This window comes from Eutrigla gurnardus, assembly GCF_963514095.1.
Source record: "Eutrigla gurnardus genome assembly, chromosome: 12".
NCBI classification, from domain to species: Eukaryota; Metazoa; Chordata; class Actinopteri; order Perciformes; family Triglidae; genus Eutrigla; species Eutrigla gurnardus.
This window is the reverse complement of record NC_139926.1, coordinates 9785598-9801847: the sequence shown is the minus strand read 5'-3', so window position 1 is coordinate 9801847 and position 16250 is coordinate 9785598. Positions and strand designations below refer to the sequence as shown.

Below are 16250 nucleotides of genomic sequence, written 5' to 3'. Positions count from 1 at the left end.
ACACTTCAGAAAAGTCACTATTATTATTGAACTTAGTAGTAAATAATAATAATACATTTTATTTGTGGCGCCTTTCATGGCACTCAAGGACACCTTACAACAACAACAAAAAACAATAACAAAACAATAACAATAAAAGAATGCTAAATCACTAAAAACAAATCTGCAATAGACAATAATGAGAGATGCATGGGGGGGGCATAGAGAGTTAGAGGGAGTAGGCCTGTTAAAAAAGGTGGGTTTTCAGATGGGATTTGAAGGTGGAGAGTGAGTCAATGTTCCTGATGCTGGGTGGGAGGGAATTCCAGAGACGGGGGGCAGAGCGGCTGAAGGCTCTGGCCCCCATGGTGGTCAGACGGGCAAGGGGCACAAATAATACTGTTACAAAGATTATGTATGTATTAAATGCTTTAACATTCTGAGATTGTTCAATCAGTTTAATAAATGTATTCTACCATTTAAAATATGCCATATTTTTATACTGTACTTCTTTCTTCCTGCAGTATCGGTACTTCCAGGAAGATGACTTCACTTTCACTAAATTTCAGTTTTTAATCATTACAAATCTCATGACAGTCATAATCCGGACTACTTTTGGCTTATAGTTCCAGACCTGCATCAACATACACACATAGTTATAGACCATCATGTGATTCATGTGTCACTAAAAGTTTTCAGTCTCACAATGTTAAGAAATGTGTTGTTTATTCCTCTGGAGCTGCACTAGAAACGAATGACTTGTTTCTCAGCAGGTGTTCTAAATTTCATCAAGCATGTCTTGCTAACAGGAAGAGAAACACGATGTCCTCGGGAGAGGTAACAAACGTGTCCATGCAGCACAGTAGTCTCTGCACAACGGTTCCTGCTAATGAAGCAGATGATGGATTTCTATGTCAAAACTTTTCCAGAAATTCACATTACAGAGAAACAGCTGGAGCACATGCGGTAGGATTGAGTCTGAACCAAAATCGTTCAAGCCTCACAGAGGAAAGCACTTTGGTACATTAGAGAAAAGCTCGAGGCTCATTGACATCACTAGTATTGTAAAATCCAGTTGTATTATCAGTTATGTTTTACAGGACAAAAAAAATTTGACATGCAGCCATGGTGGTAAAGTTTATCTTGAACAATTACTTTTTCAAGATAAAGCCAGTAATGACTATGAAGCCGTTGAGGTGAATGTCAGAACGAGGTAGTAGGAACATCACTTTGAGTCTGAGGGTGCGGCGGCATGTATTTCCTGGGGAGGCTGGATGGCGGTTGGAGGGGAGGCGGGGTTGAGAGTCACCGAAGCTCCCTTTGTTTATGCAAAGACACGTTTCGCATTTATTTTAGTCTGACAAGGCAAAAGAAGGAACGATGGGGCTTGAGTTTGCCCAAGGCATATTGTCGCTTTGTCAGGCTGCAGACATATTTAGATAATTGGCCAATTAGAGTCCCCTCTGAAGTGGAGGGAGAAGAGACGGCTGCCTGGGACAAGTGAATCATCAGCCCAGTACATCTGCTCTCTGTGTGTCAGAGCCTCGCTGTTGTTTTCATGGACGTCAAATAGAGAACCGAAAGCTGCCAAAGAGAAACATGCAGAAACATTCCGGCCTTCACACTCCATCTTAATTAGAAGCAGTGAGACTCGATGTAGCAGGGAAAGCACATAGTGGTGAAATAATTAATTTTTTAAATAACTGTTTTTCTGGGGCATTTGGTTCTACTTTATACTTCTACTCCACTACATTTGAGAAACAAATGCTCTTTACACCGCAACATTTATTTGACAGATTTACTTTACTTTTCATTCTAAGACTCTGCATGAATACATATTATAAGCAGCATCATACATTTTACCAGCATTACCAATTTTTGGGCTGTTGGACCCACAGCAAAAGAAATATGACAACAGTTATATCAAGTTTTTTTTATTGAAAGCAGTGACGGGAGACCAAAATGCATCATGTGTCTTAAGGTGCTAGCGAACAAAGCCATGAAGCCAGCCCAGCTAAAGCAACATCTGATGACAAAGCACCTGGAATTTCAGGGCAAGACAAAATCATTTATCAATCGAAAGAGCGAGGAATACACCTGCCAGAAAACACGGATGGTGAACCTGGCCACAACTTTAGAGAAAGCCCAGAAGACTTCCGATTTGTTCGCTCACATGGAAGCCACACACAATTGTACAAGAACTTGTACTTGTGTGCTTAAATGTGCTTAATCGATTATGAGGGGGTCCTTGGAAAATGTTCTCCCCTGTAAGGGGTCCCTGGCCCCAAAAAGTTTGAGAACCCCTGCTGTAAGTTGCAAGCTGGGGTCTCCATGGATCAGACTTGTTTGTCCAGCACATCCCACAGATGCTTGATTGGATTGAGAGCTGGAGAAGTTGGAGGCCAAGTCAACACCTTAAACTTGTTGTGTTCCTTAAACCATTCCTGGAACATTTTGCATCGTGATAAGGCGTGATACTGCTGAAAAAGGCCACTGCCATCAGGGAATATTGTTTCCATGAAAGATACATGGTCTGCCACAATGCTTATGTCGGTGGTACCTGGCAAAGTAACATCCACCTGAATGGCAGGACCCAACGTTTGTCAGCAGAACATTGCCCAAAGCATCACTGCTGCTTGCCTTCTTCCCATAGTGCATCCTGGTGCCATTTGTTCCCCAGCGAAGAAAACTTGATTCATCAGACCAGGCCACCTTCTTCCATTGCTCCGTGGTCCAGTTCTGATGATCACGTGTCCATTGCTGGCACCTTCGACAGTGGACAGGGATCTGCGGCCATGCAACAGGGTGTATATACATTTAAAAAACTCAACAGTCTCTTTGCAGAACTCAACCTTGTTGTGAGCAGTTATCTAATAGTTCCTACATGAATTGCAGATTGATTTTGGGGATGAACTGTCCCTTTAAAGTCATGACAGAGTGACCAGATTGCACAACAAAGCAGCAAAATCGGATTAAGCCGTCATTCATTTTCATTATCAACACTCGTGCTTTTCCTCCTGCGACATATCCCGAAAGTCAGTCCGGTGTGAGTGATTTATCGTAGATGTGTGATAACATTGGCCCGGTACCATGTTAGTGCTCTGAGAGCTCTGCAGACCCTCACAGGTGTTTCCACTTAGTCTGGCCCATCAGACCTCTGCTGCGGTCGAAGCTGGGTGGAGCTTTGCCGGGAAACTCATGAGCTCATGAAACAGGTGCAACACAACTAACAGAGGACTGAAGATTGAAGATGTCAACCGAGCTCCAGTCCTGCAGAGGTAATGAAGTGAAAACACCTGGTACAGGCCTGAAAATGTTAGACACGTGATCACCGCTGAAGGCTTTTATACCAGGAATGTTTCCACTACCTCAACGCCTTGGGGCTAAATGAGTGCACTTTAAACTGTAACCAAGCTAAATAATACATTCAAAACCCTGTTGTTGCCTCTGATCTGAATGACCTCAGCCTATGTTTTTAATTTAAATATTTATTTCCTCAAAGATCTACACATGCCACAATGAAATGTCTTTTTGATTCGGTATTTCACAATCATTTAAATTAATAATGCTGCCTCTGTGCACACAAACATTGACACACCATTTTATAACTTGTTGCCCTGTAGGGTTCAAATGGAGCTTGTTTGTGATGATTCCTTATTATACTTCAATTATAGCTACTTAAAAGATTGGAGCTACTGGAAACATGGGAACACGGTGGTCTGAGTCTCCCTCTGTTGTTCACTTCGGGTACTGCACTGGCTTTTAAACTGTTTCCTGTTCCCTTCTCCTATCAGCAGTAGTAGTAGTAGTAGCAGTATAGTTGTAGTAGTAGTAGCAGCAGCAGCAGCAGTAGTTGTAGTAGTAACCTGGTAGTTGTAGTAGTAGCAGCAGTAGTAGTAGTAGTAGTAGTTCTTGTTGTTGTTGTAGTATTATTATTAGTTGTAGTAAAAGTAGTAGTAATAGTAGTTGTGGTTGTATTATTATTATTATTATTATTATTATTATTATTATTATTATTATTATTATTATTAGTAGTAGTAGTAGTATTAATAGTATTAGCTGTTAGAGACCATGCTGGAATAAATGGGTCCCTTAAGGAACATGGTAGACGATCCCAAGAACTGATGTGTTCCTGGAGGCTCCTAAAAGGAGGAGGCAAACTGAGGAACCCCAAAAGGAGCCTCCTTTAATGTTTACAGTGCAGGTACAAAAGGTCATCCAAGTCCATATAATAATAGTTTTAGCATCCTGTCAGGTGAAAGAAGACAAACAGGAGATTGAGGGTGATGGCGATCAAGCAACATCTGCACGCACCCACACAGTCACTGTCAGTCATGGGATAAATGGAATGTGTGGAAACATCTGTGAGGGTGAACCAGGGTGTGCAGCCAGTCTGACACCAGAGACACACTGGTGCAAGCCAGAGCATCCTGAGTGCACAAGCAAACGAGGGTGTCGGACACTGACCTCTGTGTGATTTAGGAGAATGTTTAAAATCCACTAATAGAGACTTTTACACACACACACACACACACACACACACACACACACACACACACACACACACACACACACACACACATAGACACAGACACACAGTCTGTATGTCTAGCACCCAGAGAGAGTTTATAATATGCATAAACCAAGGATGGGACACAAGGGGGACCAGAGGGCAGCAGCAATAGAAGAGAGTGAAGATAGTGGGATTACAATTTCCAATGAACCATGACCTTCTTCTGGAGGCTGCGAGTGATTTCACACTTTGTGACGCATTTTAGATCCTCCCTCTGAATTCATGTCTGTAAAACAACGTTTAGCATCAAAGAAAAGGGAACCATATTAGAACAAGATCGAAGAAAAAAGACTGGAAGTTTGTGATTGTCTGTCCTCAATGTCACTGAATAAGCCAGATGTCACGTGTGAGATGTCTATTTAGTTGAAAACAAACAAACAAACATTCACTTGTTGCAGGGCTTCTGAGGCTGTCAATTATTTGATAGTGACGTTCCAGTGACTTAGCTGTCATGTGCAATGTTTTCCACTAGGTGGCAGCAGCTTACAGTGGGCGGGCGCAGACACTGGAGCAGCTTGCGTAAGGCCTCCATGCTGATAGTGAAGTGTTCAGGGAGAGGAGGAGGAGAGGCTCATGGCAGGTACACCAGAGGAGAAGGGTAAAGGGACATGTTCAACATGGTTGTCTCTGGATGAAGGCCAACATGCAGGCAGCCTCCTCCAGGCTGACAAACTGACGTTTCACATTTCAGTCATTTTTTATATTGTAATATTGTGTGGATTAAATCACGGGCATTGTGTGAAGTGGATGCTACGCTTCATTATGGTCCAAATATTTATTTTGTATTACTATATATTTTTTATAGTAACGGCAAAGTCAGTACCATCCATCCATCCATCCATCCATCCATCCATCCATCCATCCATCCATCGTCTACCGCTTATCCTTTATTCAGGGTCGCAGGGCGGCTGGAGCCGATCCCAGCTGTCATTGGGCGAAGGTGGGGTACACCCTGGACAGGTAACCAGTCTATCACAGGGCTGACATGTAGAGACAAACAACCATTCACACTCACATTCACACCTACGGGCAATTTAGAGTCCTCAATCAACCTATCCCCATCCTGCATGTCTTTGGACTGTGGGAGGAAGCCGGAGAACCCGGAGAGAACCCACGCTTACACGGGGAGAACATGCAAACTCCACACAGAAGGAACCCCAACCCAACCCGGGAATCGAACCCAGGAATTGAACCCGGGACCCTCTCGCTGTGAGGGGACAGTGCTACCCACTACACCACCGTGCAGCCCAAAAGTCAGTACCAATAATACAAATTCAAATAATAATGCATTCAACAACTGACATACTAACAAAAATAGCTTCTTATTGTTTTTTTTAAAATTGATGATTCATCTTGTTTCTGGTTTAATCATGTTAACTAAAGCCCAAATTCATGAAGTAGTTTAAGGGGGAATCTTCTATCTGTGCAACACATGACATCCTCCATCTTCACCACCTCTGTTGGGATAAGGAAACACTTTAAATGCAGGGATTATACAGGCATCCTGTTCAGTATGTACAGGGGAGGGCAAGGAGCAGGAGGACATTTACAATATTTACGTCAAGCCTCTTCAAGGTGCCTTCAAGTCTTTGTTGGACCTGGACTAAAAAAACCTGGAAAGAAGACAGTCTACAGATTCAATCCATTAGAATGACTGACTCTGTGCGGGGTTGTGGGGAGCGGAGCATGTGGACCCCATGCATACTGCAGTAAACTAGGCTTGGAGACAGAACACAAGGATGCTGTTCACACCGAGGAAGAAGATTCAACATGAAAATTAAACATCTTTCACTGGAATAATATCCTGATAAAATAACATATCAAGGTATCATGGTGTCCTCCAATTTGACAATAACAACTCAAATTTAAACCACAATCTGATTATTCTGCATTAAGGTTCTTCATTAAATGAGGAAATGCAGTACTCTTTATTTGCCAAGTATTTAATTCACACAGCAAGTAAAGAAAATAGGATTTGCTATATATTTATGAAATGTTATTGAGATATGAAATGACCAGTATTTGGGATAGGAGATTCTGGCCATGTGCTCCAGCTCTACAGTTATCTGGAGACAACACACATGAAGCGTGAACAAGTATGAACAAGGACAGAAATCCTTAATATGAGATTTTATTGGTGCTCTCCAGAGGATGAACACTCATTTGGAGACACTGGTTTCCTTAAGTCTATTAATTAGTCTATTAATAATATGGATTTTTACAGCGGATCACAATAAAAACACTCACAATAAGTTGATCATGGTGAATTTCCGTTATCGGGATAATTGTGAATATCGTCACGAATGACTTGAAAAAGCTGTCTAGCTCACTATCATGGTATGCCTGATTTAAAAATATAATACAGAATACAAAAATACTTAAAAAAAATGTATTTATCCTTTATTTATGATTGATGACCTTATTTGTTGACTAAAAAGTTGTGTCTTATCTCTGACACTATAAAGATGATTTGTTCTTAAAGTGATTCCAGGATGTTTTAATGCAATTTTAAGAGTTTTATGGAGGTTTTGATGATTACCGGGATTATATTGTGAATCACAATTGTTTTGGCCAGGATAATCATGGCATAACATGTTCATATTGTCCCATGCCTAATTTGTAATAATGACAATTTAGGGTATGGGCCATGTAGATTACATCATGGTTATTGTGTGAAGTGGATGCTACGCTTCATTATGGTTTACAGATGTATTTTTTACTCCTTGCTTATAATTATGAATTATTGTATAATATATTTAGATGTTTTACCTGAAAAGTCAGTACCAATAACAATAATAATAATACAAATATGAATATCATTATTATTTATGTATTGTTGCTTGTGTTTGACAATAAGAAATGTCTTGCTAATAAAGGTCAATGAATTGAATTGGCAGAGAGAGGTAGAGCGCGCAAGCGAGAGAGAGAGGCTGAGGGAGGGGAGGTACGGGGGGAGAGGGAGGGAGGTAGAGAGACCCTGGCGGACAGCAGCAGAGAGGGAGGTTGGACCGGGAACAATAGAGAGAAACGAAGCCAGCCCCGAAACACCAAACAAACCGAGAGGGAAGAGAAAGAAAGCGAGCCAGCGAAGGGGGGATGGAGGGAGAGCGAGGTAAACGGACAACATGTGAGGACTAAAGAGCGGCGAGGATTTTTTTTGCTCTTTCTTCCTGCCTTTCTTTGTCGCGGGATTGTATTGAACCGGATTCCGATATGAACCCTGCAGAAGCGGCCGAGGAGGCGCCCAGCGACCCCGACACTGATGCCTTCTACAAAACAGGTAGGAGGAGCGGCTGCAGACCTCTCTCTCTAAATGTGCCACCAAAGCGGTCCGAGTGTGCTGAATGTCACCGCGAGGAGACGCGTGGACGGGCGCGTGAGGGCAAGTGAGAAGCGGCGGCAGTGTGCAGACAATCACCAGGAACCTGGCGCGCGCGTGTGTGTGTGTGTGTGCGCTCTCCCACCCAGAACACCGCTGTACGGGAACCGAAACGCTCCACTTCAGCGACAAAGCAGCAGGAATGGTGCTCTCTCTGTGTGTGTGTGCCGGGGTTTCATGTTATACATCCATTTACAGTGTGATTGCGCGTGCGTGTGTGTGCGCGCGCGTGTGTTGTGTATGCCATACTGCGAGCTCGTGTGTCTGATGCTGATGGTCTACAAGAGAAAGAGGGATCATGGAGGCAGGAGATCAGCCCATGGATCTCTGTTCGATCTGCGACTCAATGAAGATTTACGTATAGGGCTTTAATAAGCAGGCTGTGTGCGTGCGTGTGTGTGTGCGCGCGCGCTGTGTGTGTCAGTGTCAGTCATACACTGATGCATGTAGATCAAAAGCAGCAGATGGCAGCCAATTCAGACTAAACTGATGTGAAATAGTCAGAAGGTGTGTGTGTGTGTGTGTGTGTGTGTGTGTGTGTGTGTGTGTGAGTGAGAGACACTTACAGAGCATAATGGCTCAACAGGGCTGCAGCTGGCATTATTGATTAATCTCCTGGTCATTCAAGTCTTCAAACTGCTTATTCTGTGAGGCATCAAACCAAAAATCAAATCAATCTCCTGATGTGAAATCCAGATTAGGCGTTTGTTTCACAATTGCTGCAGTGATTCACGGATTAATCACTTAGCAAGAACATTCATCAGCAGCTACTCTGATTAGTGACTTCATGGTTTTGAATCATTAAATGTTTTCTGTTTCCATCTCAAAGGCGTTTCTTTGTCATAAATTAGATATTCTTGTGGACAGTTGGTCAGACAGGCAGTGTCATGTTGCACTTTGGACTCTTATCAATTTTAAAGATGAATTGATTAATCATAAATGTTCCAACAGCTCATAATCATATCATCATATCAGCATTGTACCTTAGGGTTGTGCAATGAATCAAAACTGTATGGAAATCACAAAATGGCCAGCTGCAATCTTCAAATAGCAGGAGGCAGAATAATACATTTTAAATTAAATATTGTGCCGCTGCAGAGATGTCCTGGCCTTCAGAACATCTCCTACAGACATATGTTCCGATACCATTTTTTTCCAGCTGAACTGACGCATTGGCCAATACCAAGCACCGATCCCACACCAATGCGTTAAAAACGCGTCACACACTTCCCTCTAATACCAATGCTATATTTCTGTGAAAACAACTCCTTCAAACTGCGTTCATTCAAGTTTCTCTCCAAAAAATGTACAAAATTGCATTTTGAACACATCATGATAGCAGTATATGTCACCTTCACTCAATCCTTCTTTTTAATGAATGGTGTGAACACATCATAGTGACTCAATGGAGCCTCTGTTAACATTCGCTTTTATTTCATCACCGTGCTGCCAACTGTCTAACGTTAACGCTCTCCTCCTGCCGATGTCAACGCAATGTAGCATAGTTGAACCGCAGGTGCGTAGCACCAGTTTGTGCCCAGTACGGATCGGGCAGGATGTACGGATCGGGTAGCGAGTGTTATTGTTCTTCCTGTGAGGCTTAAATGAGCAGATAATTGATATGATAACATTATGTTGGATCGCTGCACAGCCCCGCATACTCGCCGATAGCTGACCCAGCGTTTTAGGCTGTACCGATGCATTTCTCGGGTTATAAGCAAGCAGCGGCAGTTAACTTGTATGCATTGGAAGCTGCGTTGGACGCCAGCGCTGCAAAACAGGCCTCAATAATAGGTGTAAGTGTAAACTCTGAGATATAATGTTATCTCAGGGTGATATGAATTCAGCGTGTGTGTGTGTGTGTGTGTGTGTGTGTGTGTGTGTGTGTGTGTGTGTGGCAGACAGACGGAGAGAAACATGGACGAAGAAGAATGCAGTTTTAGGACCGGTTTAGGACTTCAGTGATGCACTGGCGACACGGTGCTGGAGGGAGACACACCCTGTCTCTCTGTCAATGTAATTCAGTTTAATAACTTTATCATGAACAGTCCTTCCAAGGTACATTATTAAATCAAAAGCGCACACACTGCGAAACACTGTGTGCCTTGTCTAGAGTAACAGGCCTCTCCGTGTGATCTCCTCCTCTTGGTTTTTCCCATAATATAAGATGACTGCCTGTTGGAACAATTCCAGCAGATGGACATGGAAATGGTTGACTCATCAGGACAAACAATGAGACCCTGTGCTGAAAAAAAAAGTCATTGAAATGTGGCCAAAGGTACAACGAGTGTAGGAGGGAGGTCAAGTGTGAGTCCCAGCGAGAGCTGGTGGAAGAAACGAAGGACTGACGGCGAGCTGAAGTCCTGCTACTCAAGGCGCAGTGGTGCGTCTCCCACCGCCTCCGAGCTGTCTGAGTGTGAAGACGGCAGAACGGACGCTGCCTTACAGACAACTCGAAGGGCAGACTTCTCCCGCTTCCAACTTCCTATCTCCAAGCCTTCCAGGTGCATGATGCAAACAAAACGTACACATAAAAGCATGGCTGACCATGACACGCCCATGTTCCTTTGGCACACACAACGGAAGGCTCAGCAGTGCTGCCGTCACATATTTATGGGGCTTTTTTAATGTTATAAAAATAACTCTTGTGCAATTACCTTTTAGAGAGTGTTAGCCAGCTACCTAATAACGAGGCGTGAGAATTACCAAAGGCCGGACGATACAATATTATCACAGTGCTTAAAGGCAGAATAGGTCATTTGGAAAAACCACAGAGACTTTGACTTTGAACGCATCACCAAACCGAGAAGTCCCGCCCCCTGGGTTCAGACCTCTGTTCAAAGCCACTCCCCCAGAACGCCAAACGATTGCTCGAGATCAGCAGAGTGCGCAATCAGAAAGTAAGCGTTGATAGACAGGCAAGGCCGTCCAATTATTTTCTCCAGCCTGACTTTTTGGATTGATTGATAGGGTTTTTACAGTCCTGCCACAGATGATATTTAAAGAAATGTTTTTATGTCAGAGCATTTAATGTATTCATCGTTACTATCTGTATGTTACAAGGATTTCTAGTAATATAACAGAACATGTTTCTGAATAGAATCACCTACTCAACCTTTAAGTCGATATGATACGATCCTATTGGGATTTTAATATTTTAGATATTCTAACACCGTATAGATGCAAACAATGCATGTATGAAATGTAACATAATATAACATAAAATTGTGTTTGAAAGGCTGATGATTTAGAAAAAGATTCAGAGGTTTGATTTTCATAACTTTTGACTGAAGAGGGTTTTGATACTCACACTATCTCTTCCATAAAGTCCATATTTTCCTGTAAACCCAGTGGAGGCTCCGTAACCTGGTGTGCAGCAAGACTCCAGAAGCTACCCCCCTCTTGCATTCTAAGTTGACAGCAAACAATACATTGAAATGTGATAATCATTTAAAAATTTGTTTCTGCATCAAAATCATCACACCTGCCGTAAGCATGTTGATGTTTGCTGTGGAGTCTTTCTTTAGGTAGAGGGCACCTTCTTTTGCAAAAAGAGCCAAATGAAATGATTTTTGTCTGGTATCAAAATAACAAAACAAAGCTGCATTAAAATGCAGCACAGTGTCTTAACAGCTGTGAGAGCGATGCAGAGAGGCATCTGTCTCCATCAGCTGAACGTCTCAGCACAGAGGAAATTAAAGATGTCTCCGTACCACTTCTTCATTTCTAAAAGCAATTCCACATAGTTGAGTATCTGCCAGCGCCGATGCCAACCTGCCTCTATACCCGGCTGTTAATAAGCCCCGTGAATGCGCCAGACATCGTCTCGCTCATTTAACGTCCCCTTCATTGCTGCCATCACGGATTCCTCCCTGTGCGACGCTTTTTTGCAAAGCTGAATTCAGTCCACCCAGAGTGCTGTCAGACTTAGTAATGACGTGGGAGCCTCACGCTGCTTCTAGCTTGTAAAGTACAACTTTGTCATATTTCTTCTACTTTGTCAATCCAGCACTGGATAAAAACTCCCATTACACAGTTTTCATTCTGCTGATTTTCTCTTTACTTGTTTTGTGACACAATGTAACATAATGTACACATGTAATGTAACATAGGATGCGTGTCTGTATGAGTCTGTACCAGAACTTGATGACAAGAAGTGAAGGCAGGAGGAGAGAAAACCTTCACAAGAGCGAGGTCAACTTCAGCTCAGCTGCCGTCTCGGCACTGAAACCTGATTGACGGGATTATGAAATAATTCTTGCTCGCAGCCTTTTTTTCCCTCGTCAGTCCCCGAGCTCACACATGCTACATTAACGGTGCCAATTCCAGTTTTAAAGATGAAACTTGTTCATCAAAATTACCGAATTTATCAGACGACATAGACTTAAATCTGGCGATACAATACGTATCAAGATGCAGCGGTTACTAATCAATATATTCTGATACTTTAAGCAAGGCAATATTATGCTTTTAAAATACATTTATGGTCTTAAGGATAAGGAACACACCACCATATGCATTAAATTGTAGTAAAAACCTGTTAATGATGCGCCCTAACGCTATTTTTCTGACTTTACGTTGTTACGTATACAGCGGTCGGGAGTTTCAGCATGAATGAACCACTGTCCGACACGCGTCTTCGTATGTAGACTCTTAATTAAAAATCCATACAGTATCACAAAACGTATCTATTTTCTTAGACCGCTGCTTCAACCCCACCAACTTTCTGATTTCATCTTCTGAATGAGAACACCAGCTGGACTGACACCCAATCAGAACGTCAGTATAATCTTCTGTTGAGGCTGGTGGCTGATGATAAAACTGTAAGGGCACAGTCAATATATTGAAAAGATCCAATCATATTTATTTTGTCTTTGATTTGAGGTTTCCTTTCCCCTGCACGTGGCTGTGGAAGTGATATTTATGTACTTGAATTTTGCATGCACAGGAAATGGTGGCAGCACTGAGAGAAGAATTAAAAATTAAACCGAAAAGAGCAGAAAAAGACTCACAACATGCTCACAGGAAGGTGCGGGCGGCGCGGCTGCCTATGTTATGCTAATCAGCGGTTTATAAATAGGATCCTAAATTATCAGACGGAAACAGGAAGTGACACACGCATACCTACACGCCCAATCAGAGAGCAGCGTCTGAGTGTTTATCAGACAACTGACGCCAGCTGTCTGTCAATAGTTGCTGCTAGAACACTATTTTCTCATTTCTTTTGAATTAAAGACAAAACAAGCGGAAGTTAGTGATGTCATTCCGGTCTATGTCATGTTAGAAACAGGTGAAGCACACAGGCATGCTGGGAGATTAAGACTTCTCCTTTTAAATAGAGATTTAATCTGATTTAGTCTTTGATGCTTTTCCTCATGTTTATTACTGCTTATTAATAGCTGCTTATCCTCGTGTGGTTGAATCTCAGTGTGTGTTCTTCATACAGCCATGTAAACGCACCGACCAGCCTCCGATCCCCCCGCATTGTCAGCACGGTTGCTGTTGTCAGCACGCTTGCTGTTGTTGGCACTGTTTCTGCTGTTAGCATGGTTAGCTGGCTACTAGCTGCGGGCCCCCGTGTGCAGGCAGGCTATCCCAGCTAGTGGGCCAATCACACATCGCATTCAATCAAAGATTGATTTTGGTTATTGGCTGCGAAGATATTTCCACTCTCCAAGTAGGCAAGTTGTGCACCACTGCTCCCTTTCGCCCCAATTTAAAATCTGCATACCTCACTGTGTGTTTTTGGAATAATTTTCATATGATGCCAAAACTGATCCAGGAAACAATGGATCTTTGACAACGATGTGGAGTTTGTTCTGTGAAGATGCCGAGCTGCTGGATCAGAACGGCTCACCCCAAGATGGAACCCTAACTCCTTACAGCGAGACCTAATTTCACCTGAGGGAGAGATCTCATTCCACTTTGACAAGACCTCATTTCACCCTGAAATCAAACTTGACGTTGAGGATAAAACTCTGAGGAGAGATCTTATTTCTTTCTGAAAAGAAACGTGTAGCCTTGAAACCAACAGACCTCGTTTCTACTGTCGCAGGTTTCTCTTCACTGCTGAAGGAAAGAATTAATAGGGTTGACGTGTGTGTAGGACATGGCCTGTGGATGGACGTGGGTAATCGCATGTCTGTGTTTTACATGGATGAATGAACAGTAATCCATTGATTCTCACACACACACACACACACACACTGTTTCCTCCAGGCTCATAGCCAGATGAACCTGCAACGTAAGCGCTCAGATAGAGAGAGAGTTTGGATGAATTGTAATAATGATGAGTGATTTTGTTTAGTATTGCTAATCCCACACTCGCCAAGCTGTACTTTCTGTTACTGACTTTAATGTGGTAGGATTAAAGCTAATGATAAACGCTGTTGTTTAAACGAAGCTAAATGAGATCACGCTGTCATTAACGCTACGCGGACTAATACTAATCCACCAGTAGTACCGGCACTTTCACTGATACCTCTGATCATTTGCTGCCGTGTTAAATATTAATGGACTTACTTTACAATTCAGTGAACATCTTCTGCTCTCGCTGTGCATGTAGGTGCGCTGCAGGCGAGCTTCACACGCCAAATAAGGCTGCAGCAAACTGGCTGCACGCCGGTTTGTTTTAGGGGTGGAAGAAAATATTGATACATGTGAGTGTCCTGGTAGCTTGTTTTGTGATACTGTATCATTTTGTGTTGTGTTTAAACAAGGGGTGGGAATCACCATGATACTTTAGTCATAATACCATTATATGGTTAATACAACAGAGCCGCATCTTCATACTTCATGTCAATCTTTCCAAACTTATATTTAAAAACATCACTATATCGCCTTGTTTATGGTATCGCAATAAATTCATATATATATATATATATATATATATATATATATATATATATATAAATCGCCATTACACCACAGGCAGTGGAGTCGCTGTGAATTTAAAGTGAAACCTTGCTGGGTGTGTTTTGAACCTGTTTTAACCATTTCAGCATTCAGAATTCATAAAAAAAATGGTATGTTGTCCAAACTAATTTCAAAATATTTTAACAATTAAGTTGTAGAAATGGAACATTCTTCAAGATATGAGCACGCTGTTGTCAAAAGATCCTGGATAATTTTGTTGTCGTTTACATTACAATAACGTACTCGGCATCACTGGAAATTAGATTTTCCAAGCTTTCTAATGCACCTGAACCTACCTCACATGGTAACAAGTGTTGAGGGGAAAACTAGCGTCTTAACATTTTGCAATCACTCTGACAAACAATTAGGTAGACCTGTTCAGCTGATCACATTGGTGGTTTAGGTGGCTTTGAAAGAATGGCCGGACTGGTTGGAGCGAACCACTCTTTCCAACCGAGGTCTGCAGGAGAACATCTCTGAACGCACAACACACATCCAACCTTGAAGGATCAGCTCTCTCTAACTCTACACACAGATTGTTTGATACACGTGTATATATGCAGTCCTCCCCAAGTTTCCCTTTAACAGCATTGTTCAGCTCATGCTCCAACTACATTAATCAGCAAAAATCCAGAATCTAGGCAGCAGAAATATATTGTCAGGGAAATTGGTTATTTTACAAGACAAGCCCCTGAACATGAAGTCATCTAAAGTTTGGACATACATCCTGCTTTATTTCACTTTTGGGAGAACTGGTGAAACACTTCTGGGGAAAGTTTGTTTCTTTGAGTTTATGGCAGATCAGCACTTTTTTCATTTGCTATGAAATCAAAGATCAAATCCTCATGTAATGCATGCAGTTCACAGCAGGGACCCACCAGTACCATCTGGGGGTATCATGTCATTAAAATGTAATTTCTTAAAGCAGCTTTGGGAAGGAGCTTATCCCCTTCACTTGTATGATCTGTCAGTTCACAGTTATTGCATCTGGTGCATCCACAGATTCCACACAGGCGTCGTTGGGACTGTCTATATAGTTTTAGGCTTGACTTAGCATTGTGTCAAGGAGCCAAAGCCTGTAGATAATAAAACTGGAATTGTGTACAGGCAGATGAATAACCAGGTTTCTTTATTGTTCATGTCAGTGGACCTGCAATCTTTTAAATACAAGAAAAACTACTTCACATTATCCCCATCACATCATCCACGTTTGCTCATATTTTGTCTTGTGGGTTGGATTTTCTGACAATGTCTAACATACGTACATACAAGACAAAAATGCACAAATGGGATAAACCTACACATCACAGACTCTTCATGGTCCATCTGTGGGTATCTTCTATCGTTCAGTTCATTAATGGTCTATTTAAAGTTTTTTTTTTTAACCATTATCAATATTTCTGT

The 16250-nt window shown here is 42.2% G+C and overlaps 2 protein-coding genes across 5 annotated transcripts in view; one reads left to right on the top strand and one right to left on the bottom strand.

Moving 5' to 3' along the window:
• Nucleotides 1-16250, bottom strand: part of LOC311021713 (uncharacterized protein) — a 441358-nt gene that overhangs the window by 166853 nt on the left and 258255 nt on the right. The window lies entirely within an intron of this gene.
• kalrna (kalirin RhoGEF kinase a) overlaps nt 7639-16250 on the top strand; it is a 138394-nt gene continuing 129782 nt past the window's right edge. Inside the window, exon 1 of one of the 4 annotated variants that reach the window (XM_084023806.1) lies at nt 7639-7832. In XM_084023806.1, coding sequence (XP_083879932.1) covers nt 7766-7832 — 67 coding nt within the window. In that variant the 5' untranslated portion in view covers nt 7639-7765. The remainder of the gene's footprint in view (nt 7833-16250) is intronic. The other 3 variants (XM_084023807.1, XM_084023808.1, XM_084023809.1) reach the window with 3 other exon arrangements.